At 33.3% G+C, this 20,738-nt stretch overlaps 1 protein-coding gene across 2 annotated transcripts in view; it reads left to right on the forward strand.

Annotated features, from left to right (window-relative positions):
* The window catches only part of LOC106463000 (latrophilin Cirl-like), an 84,410-nt gene extending 64,891 nt beyond the window's left edge, over positions 1 to 19,519 (forward strand). Inside the window, exons 10-19 of one of the 2 annotated variants that reach the window (XM_022390402.1) lie at positions 3,104 to 3,312; positions 6,602 to 6,651; positions 8,923 to 9,034; positions 10,272 to 10,375; positions 10,646 to 11,039; positions 14,539 to 14,642; positions 14,933 to 15,101; positions 15,496 to 15,694; positions 17,323 to 17,392; positions 17,607 to 17,738. In XM_022390402.1, coding sequence (XP_022246110.1) covers positions 3,104 to 3,312; positions 6,602 to 6,651; positions 8,923 to 9,034; positions 10,272 to 10,375; positions 10,646 to 11,039; positions 14,539 to 14,642; positions 14,933 to 15,101; positions 15,496 to 15,694; positions 17,323 to 17,392; positions 17,607 to 17,643 — 1,448 coding nt within the window. In that variant the 3' untranslated portion in view covers positions 17,644 to 17,738. Of the gene's footprint in view, positions 1 to 3,103; positions 3,313 to 6,601; positions 6,652 to 8,922; positions 9,035 to 10,271; positions 10,376 to 10,645; positions 11,040 to 14,538; positions 14,643 to 14,932; positions 15,102 to 15,495; positions 15,695 to 17,322; positions 17,393 to 17,606 lie in introns of both variants that reach the window. The other variant, XM_022390401.1, reaches the window with a different exon arrangement.
* The last annotated feature ends 1,219 nt before the right edge of the window (positions 19,520 to 20,738 follow it).

Here is a 20,738-nt window from a genome sequence, read left to right on the forward strand (position 1 = left end):
CTGTAAGATAACTTACCTTTAGTGTGGGGTAAGTTATCTTACAGACAGCAACACAGAAAGATTTAGTGTGGTCTTTCTGTGTTGCTGTACGCTTATCATTTGATTGTGATTTTTGTATAGCAGACAACGTTAATTCGAGGGAAGAAAAATATGTTGAATATATGAGAAACCTGAAAATAGAGAAAAGATTTTCTAAAACTTGTCGACTTTTTCTGTGGTTGTATTCGATGTAGTGGTTTTGAGTTACATCAAGGTTGTAACAGCATGCATGATACAACTTGGCACAATCTGTGTAAACATATATGCCATAAATTTGTATAACAAAAACAACAGCAACAATCTTTCAAAATCTATCTGGATTTTATAAACAAAACATGCAACAATTTTCAATTACTACAATACTTTATAGTATTTTAAGTCTGCCATTAACCCTAAATCACTTTCATATTGAATATGCTTTCGTGTTCTTGAAAGTACTTGAAGCTAAAACTATACCATTTTTTATTAAAATTCTGGATAAATAGATTCTGAGTGAAACTTATGTTGGTAATGTTATGAGCGTAATTTTCTAAACTTTAAATTTCTGGTTTAATTGTATTACCATACTTCTTCACAAATAAAACCGCAGTTAACGACTTGGTTCTGCTTTGATTTGTAGATAAACATAAATAGTATGTGTTTATTCTGTCCTGTTGAAACCAACTGTTTAAAACTGTTTAAATCATTGTTTTAAATGTAAAAATAAAAATCGTATTTCTGTGTTATTAATTCTTACCCCCCCCCCAAAAAGGATTTCTAAACGATTTTCCTGCTTAATCTAGTCCACACCATAACACTTGTTGTTGTGTATTAAAATTGATTATGTATATAGCGTCCTTACCACTATTATGTATATAGCGTCCTTACCATTATTATGCATATAGCGTCATTACCATTATTATGCATATAGCGTCCTTACTATTATTATGTATATAGCGTCCTTACCATTATTATGCATATAGCGTCCTTACTATTATTATGTATATAGCGTCCTTACCATTATTATGCATATAGCGTCCTTACCATTATTACTGTCCGTTTAAATCCATTATGATAGTAGTTTGTTATGATTAAAGTGACCTACCTTTCTACCAATAAGTACTGTCCGTTTAAATCCATCATGATAGTAGTTTGTTATGATTAAAGTGACCTACCTTTCTACCAATAAGTACTGTCCGTTTAAATCCATTATGATAGTAGTTTGTTATGATTCAAGTGACCTACCTTCCTACCGATAAATACTGTCCGTTTAAATCCATTATGATAGTAGTTTGTTATGATTCAAGTGACCTATCTACCAACAAAGATACTAAAGATAGCGAAAAATTTAAAAGAGGAAGGTCTTCCTGGCCTGAAACGTTTTGAATATTAAAACATTCATATTTTGTGGCATAAGTTTGTTTGTTTTTTAACATTTTTATGTTAAAGATACTAATGATACTAGTTCACGCGACTTTTCAGGCTGGGATGTTTTCAATATCACACATGCACCGATGACGTTGGTGGACACTTTAAATGTTTTTAATGTTAAATTAAATCGGGGTCATGCAACTACAGTTTAATTGCGATGAAAGGTTTCGGTGGCGCCATTTCAGTAAGAAAGATCTTTGAGAGGAAGGGGGATCAGAGTTGAACGTTTCGAGTTTGTACATTAACTGTAATAACTACGTAACAACTAGATGGTTATGAGAAGCAGAAAAAAAAGAAATTTCGACTTTTTATACAGTTATATTAGTAATTTCTGATAAACATAACTCATTTACTAAACGTTTTACTAATTGGTGCCATTGTAAGGTGAAATGTTATGGTTTATGTTGATTTCGTGAGGTAAAACAATTATGGTTTATGTTAATTTCGTGAGGTAAAACAATTATGGTTTATGTTAATTTCGTGAGGTGAAACGTTATGGTTTATGTTAACTTCGTGAGGTAAAACGTTATGGTTTGTGTTAACTTCGTAAAGTGAAAACATTATGGTTTGTGTTAACTTCGTAAAGTGAAAACATTATGGCTTGTGTTAACTTCGTAAAGTGAAAACATTATGGCTTGTGTTAACTTCGTAAAGTGAAAACATTATGGTTTGTGTTAACTTCGTAAAGTGAAAATATTATGGTTTGTGTTAACTTCGTGAGGTAAAATCAAGTCCTCGTGGAAGGTTTTTGAATTCAGTAGTTAAAAGAGTCTTACTATATATAGTATTAGTGGTCTAGCCTTTAACTCAGTTGGAAGAGCACGCGCCTGGTATGTGACAAATCTTGGGTTCAAAACCACGGTGAGTAAATATATACTGGTAAAAAAAAAATAGAAATACCACAAGGCGAAACGTTATGTATTCTCGAAGAAAGCTAAAGTTATAGTAAAACCTTTAGTAAGCTTATTGTTGCTTTCATTCAAGCTAAAGTTATAGTAAAACCTTTAGTAAGCTTATTGTTGCTTTCATTCAAGCTAAAATTATAGTAAAACCTTTAGTAAGCTTATTGTTGCTTTCATTCAAGCTAAAATTATAGTAAAACCTTTAGTAAGCTTATTGTTGCTTTCATTCAAGCTAAAATTATAGTAAAACCTTTAGTAAGCTTATTGTTGCTTTCATTCAAGCTAAAGTTATAGTAAAACCTTTAGTAAGCTTATTGTTGCTTTCATTCAAGCTAAAGTTATAGTAAAACCTTTAGTAAGCTTATTGTTGCTTTCATTCAAGCTAAAGTTATAGTAAAACCTTTAGTAAGCTTATTGTTGCTTTCATTCATCATATTTGGTTTAAAGTTGATGATTCCTTAACGTAATTAATGATTTCAACTGTCTAGTATGTATATATATATAGTGTGAGATTATACTTGTGAAATTGAGGGATCGATCTCAGCAGCCGATACAGTTCAGATAACTGTTTGTGCAGCTTTGCTCTAAAGACATTGTGATAAAAACTACGTCTCACCTTGTTGCAGTGACGTTTATCAGAAGAAGAAAACGTTTCATGTTCATGTTTAGTCACGACTTACTAATAGATGATTTCTTTATTTTGAAACGCCGCTACTGTTTTTATAAGTTTTTTCTTTCAATTCCTTTCTCAGGAGTTGTGGACATGGTATTTCTAGCTTATAATAAGTTAGAAAACTTCTTGACAGCAGCTGATCGTGGGATATTTGGACGACCCCTTTCTGCAGGTAAACACAGCAATAACTCGCACATCATCAATTCGCGAGTCCTAGCAGCGTCAATTCGGCGCCACGGCATGGCCAGTCTTCACCAACCTGCAAAAATCGTCTTTCGACATATCCAGGTAGGAGAAGAGAGTCTGTCAAGTTTGTGGTTCAACAACTAAGTTTTATTTCTGTTTTTATTCTTACATTTCTGAAGTTAAAAATGTAGTTAATTAGTACGTAAGTTAGTAAGATAATAAGTAAAAAGATTGTGAAGCAAGACGGGTGTGCTCATTTATACCAATACATTCCATGACATATTACTCTTAAAAGAAACAGTGAACGTTAATTGCTTCATAAAACTAAACATGAGAGTCTCTTGGACTTTTCCATTTAAGCTGGATTAAGTCGGCTCGTTATCTTAATCTTAACGAACTGCTTGTTCTAGAAAGACTCATTGCTTTAGGCTACTTTGAAAAATAAAAAAAAAGATATCTAGGCGTTGGGGACGTTGAATAATTAACAAGTGTTTCAGTATATCTCATTTAAAAGTTTTGAGAACCTTAATCATACAGTAAATCTTTAATCTTCCAACTATTATTGCAAAGAGTTAGTGGTGATGCAGGAAAAGGGGGAGAGGCGTGTTATTTTGTATACTTCGAATCTGCCTCAAATTTAACGCGTCTTTATTCAATTACTTTTGGTTTTATAACCGCAGCATCATGTTGTAATTCTACTTTTATTCAACTTCATCAAAAAGATGTATAGAAATACGGGACTCGATACACATAAAAATAAAAAATCCCACTTATCACTGATGACAAAGATCAGATATATGGAATGTGAAATAACTAAAAAGGTTTGGACAAACTTAACTACTTAAATTATAATTGTAGATGTGTTGAATTACAGAAATGTTAGGGTTTTGTAGATAAACAAAAGTATCGATAAAATTAGAATTATTTTGATCAAATGAATTACAGAAATTGTTAGGATTTTGTAGATAAACAGAATTATCTGTAAGGTTAGAAGTACTTGGGTCAACTGAATAACAGAACTGTTAGGATTTTGTAGATAAACAGAATTATCTGTAAGGTTAGAAGTACTTGGGTCAACTGAATAACAGAACTGTTAGGATTTTCTAGATAAACAGAAGTATCAGCAAGGCTAAAAGTATTTATATCAACTGAATTACAGAGAAATGGATAGAATTTTGTAGATAAAAAGAAGTATCGATAAAGTTAGACGTACTTAGATCAACTGAATCACAGAAATGGTTAGGATATTGTAAGTAAACAGAAGTGTTGGTAAAGTTAGAAGTATTTCGATCAACTGAAATACACAAATGGTTATGATATTGTAGGTAAACAGAAGTGTTGGTAAAGTTAGAAGTATTTCGATCAACTGGAATACACAAATGGTTATGATATTGTAGGTAAACAGAAGTGTTGGTAAAGTTAGAAGTATTTCGATCAACTGAAATACAGAAATGGTTATGATATTGTAGGTAAACAGAAGTGTTGGTAAAGTTAGAAGTATTTCGATCAACTGAAATACACAAATTGTTAATATTTTGTTTATAAAAAGATATAGCAATGGTATTAGAAGTGTTTTGTTTAACTAAAGTAAATAGTTGGTGATGATTTTTATTTGTAAGTGTAGTTTCTTAATGTCTTTTAAGCTTTCTACTTGCTAAAATATAATTTTTTTGCTAGGATTATAAAATCGTAAAATAAAAAGGAAATTGGAAGGAACAGTGAAACGCTTCGTGAGTTAACTTAAAAACTGGTTAGAAATGTATAACGAAAATGGATTTATAAGAAGTGTCTTATGTGCCACATAAACAACGATTCTAGTATTAGAACTGATTTGATAAAAGAAGATTTAAAACCTTGCTAGAATCCAGTTAAATTTAATTACAAAATTTAAAGCATCTAAAGAAAAAACACCAAAGTCTTAACAGGATTGGAGTTAGTATTTTCAACTTGAACTCTGCTTTATACGACACAAGAGCTAGGCGGTCAGATCAGAGACCAATAAGACTCAAGGATCGCTATCTCTAACTTAGAATTTGACTAGAGGAATAGCAGTCAGTGAGTATCACCCTTCTCTTACTCTGCGGGATCGACTGCCACAGTTGTAACGCTTTCACAACTGAATGTGCAAAGCGTGAATAGCGTCATCTCGCGGCTTAAACCTGGGAACATCCAAACTTCATTCCGACAAACTAATAACTAAGCCACGTCAGGCTTAACAGTTCTAATTGTTGATCTAAAATATTGAGTGACTTGATCAGAATTCATGGATGAAAGATATGCTAACTTCTATATTTCAATTCCGTTCTTATCATATAGAAAAATAGAACAAGTTGTAATGGTGTAGTTAACCGAAGTTAAAAAAGTCACATGTATCTACGTAACTAAAGGAATATAGAAATACGACTAGGTGTTTCTGAAGGTTGTTTGTTTGCTTGTTGGTTTGAAGTTAAGCACAAGGCTACACAATGGGCCATGTGTGCTCTGCCCACCACGGGTATCGAAACCCGATTTCTAGAGTTGTAAGTCCGCAGACATGCCGCTGTGCCACTGGGGGCATTTCTAAAGAAGATGTTTTAAAATAAACATTAGGTGCGTTTCGATAATATGAACTAAATTAATGGTGAGTTTGTTTTTAAATACACTCAGTTAAAGATATGGTTGAAAATGATAACCGGCAGTCCTTGAAACGCCAGTTTGTTTTTAAATACACTCAGTTAAAGATATGGTTGAAAATGATAACCGGCAGTCCTTGAAACGCCAGTTTGTTTTTAAATATACTCAGTTAAAGATATGGTTGAAAATGATAACCGGCAGTCCTTGAAACGCCAGTTTGTTTTAAATATACTCAGTTAAAGATATGGTTGAAAATGATAACCGGCAGTCCTTGAAACGCCAGTTTGTTTTTAAATACTCTCAGTTAAAGATATGGTTGAAAATGATAACCGGCAGTCCTTGAAACGCCAGTTTGTTTTTAAATACTCTCAGTTAAAGATATGGTTGAAAATGATAACCGGCAGTCCTTGAAACGCCAGTTTGTTTTTAAATACACTCAGTTAAAGATATGGTTGAAAATGATAACCGGCAGTCCTTGAAACGCCAGTTTTTTTATTTATCTTTTTCACTGGTTGTACTTTTTTTTTTTAAGTTATCGAAATTGTTGTAGAGTTATTTGAAATTAGTTAGTTGATAAATTAATCAAATGCCTTCATTAGGGTAATGATTATTTTATAAGTACAGTGAATTGAAAAAGTTTGTTAGTAGGATTGACTCAAGTGTGTGGAAGGAACGTTTGAAATATCGGACATAAAACGTGTTAAAGTTAACTAGTGAGAATGTTTGTTTTAACAGTAATAGTTGAAACTTATTTGATATTGTAATAATACCATTTCAGGAGGAGAACGTCAGCAATCCCCGATGTGTTTTTTGGGAATTTAACAACAGGTGAGAAAGAAAAAGAAGTAATTCATTTTGCATTTTTATTATTATTTTTAAAACACTGATTTTAATGTCCACTTAGCGATTGTTATGTAACTATACGGTGTATATATATATATACTGTCTGCTATTTCTCAGTTGTACTTGCAGTCTTTACTGAGTATTTAATTCGTGTTCAAAAATAGCTGTGTTAGTTTGATTAAAGTTAATGATTGTTCTACCATATCTAGTTCTACTATATCTATACGTGATATTTTCAAAGTGTATCATAAAAATTGAATTTGTAAAACAAAGCTGTGTGAGAGACATCAATGCCAGTATCAATTGATATGTTATTCAGATCTAGTCTAAACACCTAATACCACACGTTCCTTGGATAACTGTTAGAACGTTGTTCTGTCCTGGGCTAATAAGACGAGAACCGTATCGACATCACACGATAAAGATACGAACAAATTCGTATCTTGGCTCTGCGATGACAGCCACAGCCACTAGTTAGTGTTTACAGTATGCTTAGTAACGTTTAGCTGCTATTGGCGACTGACATCAGACCACAGTTGATTTTAATCTTTGGATTAATAAGATTAACACGTATTAAGTAAGGTAGACTAGAAAAATACGTTAAAACGAAGATTAGACATAAAGGTTCAAAGTTTTACACGAACGTAAAAACACCAAGCATTTTTTGTTTGAAGTTAAGCACAAAGCTACTCAATGGGCTATCTGTGCTCTGCCCACCACGGGTATCGAAATCCGGATTTTAGCGTTGTAAGTCTGCAGACACGCCGCTGTGCCACTGGGGGCGACACGAAGCATGGTTGGATCGTGATTCCAACAAACACACCCTTTGTCGTTGACAAGGTCAGAAGTCATACTCTTAAAGGTATGGACTTAAAACAAATATTAAAGTTCACACCCTGCTAAAAAGGTGTGAATTTATAAAGAAAATGGAATGCCGTGTAAATGTTGTGTCAAGTTTGAAAACGAAACAACTGTTAACAAAATCACATTAAGATAATTTTGAGTAGCATAATGTTTTATGATTAGTAGCATAATGTTTTATGAGCGGATCTTTTGAAAAAAACAGCAACACTTGAAAAATGTGTACATTTGCAATTAGGCTTACTTGTATGAAGTAAGGCTTACTAAACATCTTATTGTTTAAAATTTCATAATTCTATTGTGTGAATCACTTTTTGGCGTAGATCTCTGTCTCGGCGTTCCTCGACCTAAATACCCAATAAGATGACGATGATAAATCATGGGCGGGATTTGGGATTAAAATATGGGGAAGGCAAAAGAAAGTGTAACTTAATTATTGTGAATGTCGTGTATATACTATATACCACACAAAAAAGTGGGTGCAACTGCCCCGTGCCCCCCCCCCCTCTCATAATACTGACTAATTTGTGTATATTTCTTTTGCTGGTCTTTAATTGATTTTTTGTGCATTTCTTTATGTGAGACTTGAGAACGGAGGTTAAGACTGACAGAAGGTGTATCCCCACCGTAATGTGGGTTCTACTTCTGCAGTCTCCTCCAAAACCCAGGGCACATTTTATATCCCACATTATAGTCTGTACCCTTTTAATTTATGTATCGTCTTGAATTTAAGTTTGTTTCTTGTTTGGGCTTGTCTTATATTTGTTCATTTAAATGTCATTTATCATAGCTGTGGATTTGATGTTTTTAACGCGGTTGTTCCTTTTTCATTTTATTTTGCTTGGCTGTTTAAGTATTAATTTTCTAAACACACACAGCTTAAATTTATTCTAAGAAGGTAATAATAATAATGATGGTTTGCATCGATTTTAACTTTTTTATTATTCTATATAAGTAAACCGTCTTAGTTTTTCGTATTCTTGATGTTAATCTCTCCAGGCTGAAGAACCTACGAAACCAGTTCTCTAAAGACTAAATAATATGTAATTGAAATGGTTTTACAACTTGAAAGAGAGGTTAAAATTATTTGTTGCATGGAAAACTCAGGAAGTTACTCGAACACCTGTAAGTTTTTTTCATAAAATCTAAACATTCTGAAACCTATTTTAAAACAATTTCTAAAAAAACGTTTGTTTCTTTAAGACCAAAGCCACATTGGGCTGTCTCCTGTGTACACCGCGGAGAACCAAACTCTTGATTTTAGCGTTGTAAAGTCTGTAAATTTATTGCTGTCCCAACAGGGGACATTAAGAAAAGACAACAGTTTGTTTTTTGTATCGCTCTATCTTATTGATGCCTACATTGTTGTGTATGTGTTTCATCTCGTATCTGCAGACTTTGGTCAGGGGAAGGATGCTGGGTGAGCTCAACCAACAAAACCCACACAGTTTGTTCTTGTAACCACCTCACTAACTTTGCCTTGTTGATGGAAGTATCCGCTACCAAGGTAAGCCAGCCATGTGGATGATATCACGATTAAATCTAACCATTGTAAATGTCCTAAGTTCAAAAACTCGGTAACCTAAGCGACTTCGTTAAGTAGCCTTTCTTTTATTAAAAGGCGAACAGAAAATTGCTAAATTTTGAAAGAAAAAAAAATGTTGATAATGTCCTTAGCTACGTTTGGGTTGTAGAGGGAAAAGTTTCGAGGGGTTCAAACTTTTACAAATCGAGCTTTATACCATGATTGCTTATACCTTGTCATTTTTTCTTGAAATAATACCACTGACTATTCGCTTTAGAAACCTTGTCCATATTTATGTTTATAAAATAATATATATTATTGTTATGCTCATAAAACTATGACATATTGCTTTAAAGCGCTCTCTATCGACGCTTCGGCAGAATTAAAAGTATTTGATGAGTAAAAGGATTTAATTGGTAATAAGTAATTGTTGTTTTCACATACTTTATATATGACATTATAGTGGTTTATACTTTTACAGCTGGTAAACTAAATATTGCTTATCAAAATACGTTTTACGTATGACTTATGTTTTATAAATGCATATCTGGCGCATTCATTGAAATGCAACCAAAACACACGCATATATGCATTTATAATATATTTGCTAATTCATTCGCAATCATTAGTATTTTCGTACTCTCAATTCAGAAAATTATTTTCTAAACTAGATTTACGAGTTATTTTATAAATATAATAGTTTTTAATCAATTATGTTTTATACTTACCTTTCATTTAAAGTTAGCTCCCATTTTCCAGTGAAATTGAAAAATTATAACACATACAAATCCGTGCTTTTGTAGTGTTAATTTATCTATTTTAGATAACGTTATTGGTTCAGATAAAATTGGGAAGGCATAGTTTATAAGTGTTATTGTCTGTAATAAATGTTCCATTTTAAAGGCATCGCTCTGAATTTAAAAAAAAACACAAGCTCTAATTTCAGTTTGAAATAATTCATTAAGAAAGAAACCTAAGGTGACTTTGGATAACTAGTATATATTTACGTGTTTTTTCTTTGTGAAAAACTGAAAAATCCAATTTCGTGTAATAAATAAACCTGGTTTTGTGCAATAAGTATTTGGAAGATTGAACGAAAATTTGTATTATGTTATTAACACTTAATTATAAAGGGATTATATCTGGTAATTTTAGCGTTTCTTTCTTAATTCTATCGAGTTCGATAAACGTAATTCTATAGAAAATTCTATATTTGCAGCAAAACAAAATGACACAAGAAGTTTCTAAATTGGCTGTTTGGATTGGTTGTGGTGTAGCTATGACGCTTCTTTTGATGACGTTTCTATTGCTTATGCTATTAAGGTATGTATTGAAGACTTAACTTCATGAATTATAGCAACCCGTAAACTTGTATATCATTTATAGAGCTCCTACCAGTTTCAAAATCTACATTTCTTACATAGGTTAAAATATAGTTTTGAGATTAATAAACCTGCCCTTTAAGATCTTGAAGAAGTTAGTATTGGAAACCAAAAATCGTCATTTTTTGTCCATTCATATATATTATATTTACACGAAAGTGATTTATCATAAAAGTACAAATTCGTATACAATATTTCGTTTTCATTCTAGGAATCTAAAAGGAGATATCTTCACGATACGGAAGAATTTATTATTTTGCCTATTTGTGGCCGAAACTATTATTCTTATCGGCATAGCACAGACAGCAAATAGAATTATCTGCGGTGTCGTAGCCGGATTTCTTCACTACGCTCTTCTTGAAGTTTTTACTTGGTCTCTGCTCGGAATTTTTCACTTGTTTATGGTGGTGCTGGGTGTATTTGATGTGTCTACCTACCGAGGAAATTGGTATTGTGGCTTTGGTTACAGTATCCCAGCTGCGATTGTTGGCATCAGTGCTGCTATAGACCCAGAAAGTTTCGGCCAGGGTGTTAGCTTTTGTTGGCTGAAATACAGAAATTTCTATGTAATGAGTTTCGCAGGACCAGCGGGAATTAGTGTACTGGTAAGCCCGATGTAATCGGACGTTATATCAAATAATAATTATGAATCATTCACATAATTGTTATTGTTTCGTGTCTCTAAAAATACAGGAGGCTCTAAAAAAATTAACCTACAAGCCAGCAAAACATCTTTATCAAATTAACTGTACATACATTGCTGCATTATTTGAAATGCTCAAACCGGGCTCCACCAGCATTCAAACAATCATGACACCTGCAATGGAGAACCTGACATGCTGTTACATAATTTCTCATTCTGATCCGATTGAAAGCATTTGTGATCTGTTGCTTTAATAAGTCAGAGGTTTGGGATTTATTTTTAAACATCCTCCAATATTATCTGAAATAACAATAAAGCTTTCAGAATCGATATATAGAGAAGTTGGATAACTTAAGAGGCGGGTATTATTTTTGGGTCTCCCTGTATTTCAAAGTCGGGCCACACTTACTTATGACATTCTGAAAATATGCTTTTTTTTTTTTTCTTCTCTGTTTGGAAAATAAACTAAAAATTCTTTTTGGTAATTTTGTCGTGAATAAAAGTACAGTGTAGTTTCTTTAATTAGGGTCTAGGTCAGGCGTTGTATGGCAATTTGCATGTTGCGAGTTCGAATCCAGTCGTCGAACCTGTTCGTCCTTTCAGCCATGAGGGCGTTATAATGTAACGGTTGATCCAACTTTTCGTTGGTGATGGGTGGTGTTGACTAGCTGACTTCCCTCTAATCTATCACTGCTAAATTAGGGACGGCTAGTGCAGATAGCCCTCGAGTATTATTGCGCGAATTTCAAATAAACAAATAAGGTCTAGCTCAAGGTCGAGGACCCAAACTTTAAATCCGAAGATTCGTCGTAGTTCCCGGCCTGGTGGCATTATCACATTGATAGTCAATTCCGCCAGCTCCCCCCCTCCCAATGGCAAGAATAGCCGCATAGGCGGCTGGTACTGCTGACTTGTGCCCTTTCCCACCTCTGCTCAGTAGTTGTAAATTTGGGGTGGCTATGCTTGACCTGTGTGTCGCATAATGTGCCTTTCACGTTGAAAAAGCAGTACCAATACTACAAAACACGATTCTCTCCCCTGCGGTAAGTCTGAGAACTAAAAATCGGGAATGTGTTAGATGATAAACTTTTCAGTGAATAGCAGCTCCTAAAACGTATTTATTTTATGTCAGAATTATTTCTAAAACTCTGATTCCATGCGTAGGAAGTTTAGACAAACAAACACAAAAAAACAAAACAAAAAACATTTCAATGTGCGTGAGATAATGAAATTAATAAGTAAACTACAACTTACAGAAATAATGTTTTTGTTAATTATTACAGCTTCTTAATGGGTGATACAAGAGGTAAAGCTCTTACCCTTGAATTATCCATTTTGTTTTAACCTCGCGAATACCCCAAAGAAAATGTAAGGGAAAAAAACGCAGAATTATAGAAATAAATGGCCTTTGAAGTTGTAAAATCGTTCTTATTTTTTGTCATTAATGTCTTCTAAAGTCCAATCCGCACTGCATCAATTAAAAGCTGAATAATTAATATTTCATAAGCGTAATTCTAACATGTATTTGGGCCGGGCGTGGCTTAGTGGTTACTGAGCAAATCGGAAGGAACACGGTTCGCGTTCCATTTCCACAAAATCTCTTCAACTTGTACTATTCGACTATAGAGTAGCCCAAGAATTTGTGGTGATTGTTGTTGACTAGGTGTCTTCCCTTTAGTCTATCAATTTAAAATTGCGAAAGACTAGCTAAGGTAGTCCTTGTGTAGCTGTGCAAGAACGTCCGAAAAAAAAGACTAATTAATTATATATATATATGTAAATTTTGTAACTCCTCTTACTACCTGACATCAATGGACCCTGTATAATAAAATACAGCAGTGAAAAGGAAAAATAAAAGGAGACAAGCATATTTATAAATAAATTCATTAATATTTGTATTTATTTCACCATTTCATCTACTTGCCTGTTGACCTCAGATCATAGATCCAGGGTTAAAGACTTGAGAAAAGAAATCACTCGGAAGTATTTAACAGCGGAATTTTTCGGAATGACCATAGTCCAACTCAAGTATATGGCAACTATGAAAAAAGTGCCATCTATGTCCGGAATGAGTGAGAAAAGGCTGTCATTTTTCTATATATATGTATATACTTTTTTTTCATATATAAAATTCTTAAATGCATTGACTTGTTTGAAACCTAATTGATACACAAAACCGGTCACGCCACTCTTGTGGAAATTCAATTTATTTGAAAAGGAATGCACGTTGCTATCTATTAGCTGAATCTCTTTTTTTTATCACTATATCTAGTTCGTAAAAATTCATTCTCCCATTTAAGCATTTCTTTATGAACCACCGCCAGATATTTATCAGATAAATTATTTCAAAGCAAATTCTGTCTTCTTAGAGAAGCTATAATTTATTAAATGTTTTTACGACATTTGAAAATGGTTTATCTTTGAACATTTAGAAATTAGCTTCTGTTCATTTAGATGTTGTTTTTGTATATGCTGTAGCTTTCTTAAATGAAAACTGTTTTTTAGAATTATCGTCTAAGATACACAAAGAGCTATTGCGTATGGCTGCCCTTAGGAAAGGTAGCTTGTCAACAGCACCCACCTCCAACGTTTGGGCTACTCTTGTCTAATCGAATATGAAATTTGACCCAAAGTGTAGAGCACGTTTTTGCAGTAACGTGTTGCAAACCGCCATGAATTCTCACTAACCACTACGATACGCTGGGGCTCATCAAGTAGATGAAAAACCTCGAATTTTACCTAAGCCTTAACTATTGAAATTACACTCTACTTTTATGTCACTGAAAAACATATTTTATAATATTTTTCCCATATATCTTTCAAGACAAATAAACACTTGGTTTATGCTTAAGAAAGATATGAAGTAAACGTAAAGATATGAAGTAAATGTAAAGATATGAAGTAAACGTAAAGATATGAAGTAAACGTAAAGATATGAAGTGAATGTAAAGATATGAAGTAAACGTAAAGATATGAAATAAACGTAAAGATATGAAATAAACGTAAAGATATGAAGTAAACGTAAAGATATGAAATAAACGTAAAGATATGAAGTAAACGTAGCTCGAAATCAAAATGTTTAAAGACATGAAACAACTAAAATTATGGTGAGATTCATAGTCTGGACACGCTAACCACCAAGTTTAATTAACCACCAAGTTTAATTAACCACCAAATTTAATTACCCACCAAGTTTAATGCATTCATAGTAAATATCTTAATCATATAAATTACTTCAGCATTTTCAGGAAATCTGAGAAAATGTTAGTATTAGGTCTGCTCAATTTAATCCGCTTTTTTATAAGTGAATAATTATTAGCATAAACTAGTGTTGAAGTCCTACTTAATATATTTTTTTTTACTTTCTTTTATTTTTTTATAATAAAGACTTTGTATAATAAAGAAAAATTAACACAACAAAATTCTGGAATTCTTAACTCATAACTGTCCTTTTCTATCAGGCCTCGACTATTCTTTTGATTTTTATTTATCACCGCATCTCCAGACGGTCGGATACATCAGTGGATGCTAAAAATAAAGAGGGCGTTAAAAGCAGTTTGCTCAGGTTGGTTTTGAGTTTTCAATTAACCAAAATCATCTCATTTTAGTGTAATTACGTCAGGTTATTATTAATTTTAATTATTATTATTCAATTTATTATTATTATTAATCTCATGCATAGTTTAAAAATATTTAAAAATACTTTTTTTTTAACTAAATTGTTTCCCTCAGATTTTATTTGTGTTTATTTGAGATTTTGTAATAAAAATTGTTATATTTTCTTAGGATATTTCAAAATCCTGTCTGTTCATTAAGTTTGTGATAGACTGACACATTCTTATATTTATATTTTAGGTCTTGGAGTGACAGCTCTATGTGCGTTTTGATTATGCTAAGCCTAACGTGGGCCTCGTGTCTCTGGTACCTATATGATGCTTCGACAATCACAATGTATATATTTACTGTCAGCAACAGTTTGCAAGGAGTTTTACTGTTCGTTTTTTATTGCATTAGGGAGACGCAGGTTAGCAATAAATTGTATTATTGAAGCAGAGAGATTTTGATATAGTTATAGAACTTAAAATTATAAATGATGCCCTAATATAGCGCTCTCTACAGAGTGACGTTTAGATATAAGCCTCTTTTATTTATTGATTGATATGGATTTGAAATAATCTTTAAATGAATTAACTAATTATTTCACGATAATCACTTCAAAAGCCAAACCCTGATGTTGTTGTTTTTATCAATTTAGTACTTATATATTAAAATACAAATAATATGTATTGCTTATTGATCATTTGACTAGTCATAAAATTGAAACTTTTTCAGTTAAGTACGGATAGTTGTTGATATGGAAACTTGACGATACTGCTAGTTGCAGTTTAATCTCGAAATGCTTCATTTCTCCCTGGCAGGTCCGGAAAACCCTGTGTGAAACACTCCGCTCTATCCCCTGGCTACAGTCCTGTTTTCCTAGCCTCAAGCCTGCTGCCAGCCCACCGAGTCAGTACGTGTATACCAACGGCATGATGAACTCGTCCCTGCCGTCCGTCTCCGGCCATGAAAGTGTGGGTAACCTCGTCCTTCCAACTCCCGTTTCTTCTCTTTCCGCAGGTACATGAACCGATGGATAAGCCCCTGTTTTGTTGTACAGATCTGTCTCCACACCCTCATTCACACCAAGTTTTTGAAGCATGGCATCGCTTCTCTCCTGCTTGACTATTCTGTCAACAACTCATTTTCTATACTCTATACAGCTTTCTATTCACAAACATGAGACTAACCTACATAACCTTCGAAATGCCCAATAATACAGATAATACTGTGCAGCAACTTTGTCTTGTTTCAACGGCTGTACTATTTTAGGCTGTAGTCTCGCAAAACGTCACATATCTGTCGAGGTATTTGCGATGACTGATTTAATGAATACAAGAAACTTTTTTAATTACTGGAGAAATGCGTACCTTTAAAAGAAAATCGAACCCTTGGGTAATATGTCTTTCAACTTTCTCTGCCAGTCTTTTATAACATGATTCCAGCATGAAGCAGTGTGGTTGTTATTTGTATATGCCAGACTGTGATATTTCACCTGGTTGACAAACAATTAATTGTTTAAAGTGCACAATGGCTTATCTGAGCTGTGCCAGTCCGTTAAATCGACCCCCAAGCTCGTGGCCGAGCCACTGAAGACATAGATAAGCTGTAATGTATATGCAGCTAGAAACTTAGATTGTTTTAATAATTTTAAGTCCCAATCTGCGTGTGTAAACACTGATTCAAAACATTTCATAAACTCTTCAAATATACTTCAAATTTTATGTCTTATCTTTCTTGTCAAGTAAGCCTATTTGCAAGCTAAATGTGTCTGTAAAGCATGGTTACAAAATACTGTGGGTGAACAGTTTTAGTGCCTTTTCATTTTCTCTAATTTTTTTATGAAAATTCCATCACTTTTTTGTAATTCACGTTTCAAACTGTTTCTTTTTTTTCTGTTTTTACTAAGATTTTTAAATATTTTCGCTCTATAAATATTATTAGAGGGACAAGGGTTCTCAATTTTAGTGGGAAAAAATGCTCTTTTAATGTCCTTAGAAAATAGTTCACAGTATTAAAACTTACATTACTATACTTTCCAAAATAGTTAGGTTACTATAATAGGATTGTGCACAATTGTAAGCCTACTTAGGCTTAAGTAATTATAAACTACGTAATCATGAAGTGACTTAAGTTTAGATTTTTTTTTATTTTCTGTATTAACGACAAAACGTTTTGGTAGTTCAACTTTAATAACTGTTAGGTAATGGGTACAAAATTTACAGGCATTGAATTTTACAAATATTTTTTCTTTACGTATTGTGACTGTTTAGTAACTCTTTTACGATAGAGTTGTCAAGAAATAGGAACCCGTGTGATCTGTACGAGGCAAATCCTCCTGTCTCCCGATGGGCCAGTGGTTAGCTGCAAACTGAAGTTCCTATATCGATAGAATTCAGGGATCGATCCCAAAGGCGGACAAAGCTTAAAGAGTCCATTGTGCAGCTTTGCGCTAAAGTAACAACACAAAAGTAGTAACTATTAGTTTCAAACGTACACGTCTTTATGTATTCCACATAGCAATGATCGTGGAATAGACTTTTAACTATGAATATATTAACTTGTAGCGTTGTAATATTTGCAATAGGTGTGTGGAGTACGTATGCAATGAAATGAACATTTTTTTCCTTTTTTTTTCGTTCGTGTAGTCAGCCCTACCGTCATGGAGATTTCGGAGTTGCCCATCAACTACAGAAACCAGGAGTTTCATCAGACTAGGTGATTTCTGCTATAACGTACAATCAATAATTCTCGTGTTGGACAGGAGAACATTTAATTTATATATATAAATATTCTGGTGTATCGGTCTTGTTGAAATTTCTATTAACTTTATAATACGTGAATAGCTTCTTATGTATAAAAAGATAACATTTAAAGTAAACACATGTTTGAAATACTACTTTACTAATACAAAGTTTACATTGTTTTCAAGATCACCAATTTACGCCCAGCGAGGATGTCCCAGTTGATGACGACAGTGGTGTTAAAGACATCGAAGAAGCTAACAACGTCCCAACCAGTGAATCGGACAATGTATCCGAATCTACAGATCAAGTTGTTTGTCCAGCTTTGCTTTTGACTGCTACACAATCTCTGGCGATAAAAACACCCTCAGATGGAATGAGAGATTGGTTACCAGTTTCTTCTTCTCGTTGTTGTGGGGTATGTGGTTCGTGTATAAAAAGCCAGTCTTTGCTGTTTTCACCAGATTTCAAAAGGTGCTTAGGGAACTATCGCGTAAATTATAGTGTGGAACATATTTATGAAACGATTGACAGTGATTCTCTTGTTAGTCGCTGTAGTTCGCAGTCGTGTACATCGGAAGAAAACGACTCGAACCCGTTTCAGTCTCAAATTTGTGTTAAGGAGAGTTTTTCGTCCAACGACGAATCTTGCGCCGTTAGTAGCCGAGGAAACGGGGGAAGCGTTCTCGATCTTGCCGTACAGCATCTATCTCAGTTGACAGTTGATTCTACAGCGAACTTTAGCCAGTGTAAAACGATCGCTCTAGACAGAAGTAACGTTTTTGGTGTTTTTGCACACACTAGAACTTCACTGAGAACAAAGAACCTTCCTTCTCAACAGCAATTTGTAGACCTTGGATGTGTTAGAGAACAGGATTTTCGAAAGGAAGATTATATTAGTGACTCTGTTGTACCGAGAAGTGATAATATTTGTTGCAATAATGCATCGTCATATCCTCTTTTAACTGAAGATGCAGTAAGAAGGCAGAACCTGGAAACCTCGCCTCAAACTATTTGTGAACCAATCCCGAATGAAAGCAGCTATTCGTTTCGAATTTGATCACGTTCTTTTATAATTCTATCAAGAGCTAGTCAAATGTTTACTTGGCGACTTGGGTTCCGTGGGAGTGGCATAGTTGTTGTAAATAAATTATTAACCTATCTATTATCTTAATGTTAGTCAGCTTTATGATGGAATATTAAGTAATAATATGAACGTTTACGTATTTTGGGACAGCATATACAAGAACTCACTCAATATCCTTCCTTGCCTTGTGATATGGTGGAAATAGATAGCAAACAAGTAAATTCAAGTTGTTGTTTTTTATCATCGTAATTTAGATTCAATATTTCTTTAAAAATCTGAATTTGATTATTCAAGACATTGGATTATTCTGAAAGAACTAAGAATTAGTGATTGATTATATAAAAAAAAAATGTGGAGTATTAATACTTTGGGCCCTCAGTGCCTTTCCTTGATAAGCAAGTTGTGGAATATTAATACTTTGGGCCATCAGGGCCTTTCCTTGATAAACAAGTTGTGTGGTATTAATACTTTAGGTCCTCAGGGCCTTTCCTTGATAAGCAAGTTATGGAGTATTAATATTTTGGGCCCTTGGAACCTATACCTGATAAGCAAGTTATATAGTATTAATACTTCTTGATAAGCAAGTTGTGAAGTATTAATATTTTAGGCCCCCAGGGCCTTTTCTTGATAAGCAAATATGCTAAGTATGTAAAGTGCCATAAGAGCATTCTGAATGAAATGCCATTTATGAAATATTTGCAGTTTTTCACTGAACTACCAGAAAACGTTCTTAATTAAACTCTGACCACCGTGTTATCCACCAGGCACGTTCCAAACCATGTTAATCAGTAAATCAACATCAATAAAATGTTATTCTTTAATTCTGATCGATATAAATACCTCGTTGGTAAAAACATTAAAAACACGTTGGCCTTTTATCAAATCTCAATGTGACATAAAAAACAAACAAACAGTAAAGACAAATTTGGTGATTCAAATCAATCTGTTACAGATTATTATTTAAATTAAAGCTAATTTTCAGCTCACATCAGAATAATTTTATGACATTTTATTTAACATTTGTGAAGTGAATTGTTTGTCACAAAATATTTTGTTCAACTACAAGCAGTGACACATTTCAATCTGATTTTTAACTCGCACAGTTTGCTACTTACCATAAGTGTGGTTGATGTACATTGTGTATAAGGAAATAAATAATTTACAAGTATCGTCATGTTTAGATTTCTGATGTTCGTGAGAATAAATCTTTCTATATCATATAAAAACAGCACATAAATATTTAAACGTTACGTGATGTTTCATCCTAAACGGTAGCACAACCTGTGTAATTAATAAATCATTATTATTATTTTCAAATTATCATTCTGAGTCTTAGTGTAAGCAACTTGAATTCAGACGAGCTGTTACATAATAGCTTCAAAATGAAATTTCTGATCAATGGTAACTGAAATTTTCCAGAACTGTGGCATTGTTTTCTAAGATAATCTATACAATTGTGATATTGTAAATTTAAATAAACATTTTAACATTATTAATCAATCCATAAGGACTTCGTGTATACTGAGAAATCCGGTTAATATTCTACAGTTAATATTATCACATATTTTCCCATAATAAATTAATTTTACATGATGGACCGTTTCCTGTTATCAGTAACTGGTATACATTTTGAAAGTTTTGAAAGTGGTGTAACGCCCTCTAGAAAGTAGATAGCCACAAAAATAAGTATCCGCTGAAAGTGTTCCATATTAAATATTTTTCTGTAATATATGAACTGTATATGATGGGTCTTGATGGTGGTTGGTTTACATAGCGTCCTCTATAAAGAAAATAGCCGAAGAAATATAACCCAAAAGTGTGCCATATTTAATATTTTCCTGTGATATATGAATTGTACATGATGGGTCTTGATGGTGGTTGGTTTACATAGCGCCCTCTATAAAGAAGCTAGCCGAAGAAATATAAGCCAAAAGTGTTCAAATAAGATAACATGCAATCACTGTAGTTGTCATAATTTATGTTCTGTTGATACACTGTACAAAGCAGTTTTGTTTGTTTAGTGAAACAATTCTTAATGTACAATACATTTTATAAGGCCTCATTCAACTTCAACGTACTCTTCATCTAATTGAGTCTTGTTTGGCACAGTTTTTATTTTACTTTTTTTTGTATACGATCTACACAACCAACAGTTTGTATTTGTTTGTTCACAGAAGCACACACACACACAGGGAATTTCTCAAAAAATTTCAGATCTATCTCTGGAAAGATA

Source organism: Limulus polyphemus, unplaced genomic scaffold (assembly GCF_000517525.1).
Source record: "Limulus polyphemus unplaced genomic scaffold, Limulus_polyphemus-2.1.2 Scaffold1297, whole genome shotgun sequence".
NCBI classification, from domain to species: domain Eukaryota; kingdom Metazoa; phylum Arthropoda; class Merostomata; order Xiphosura; family Limulidae; genus Limulus; species Limulus polyphemus.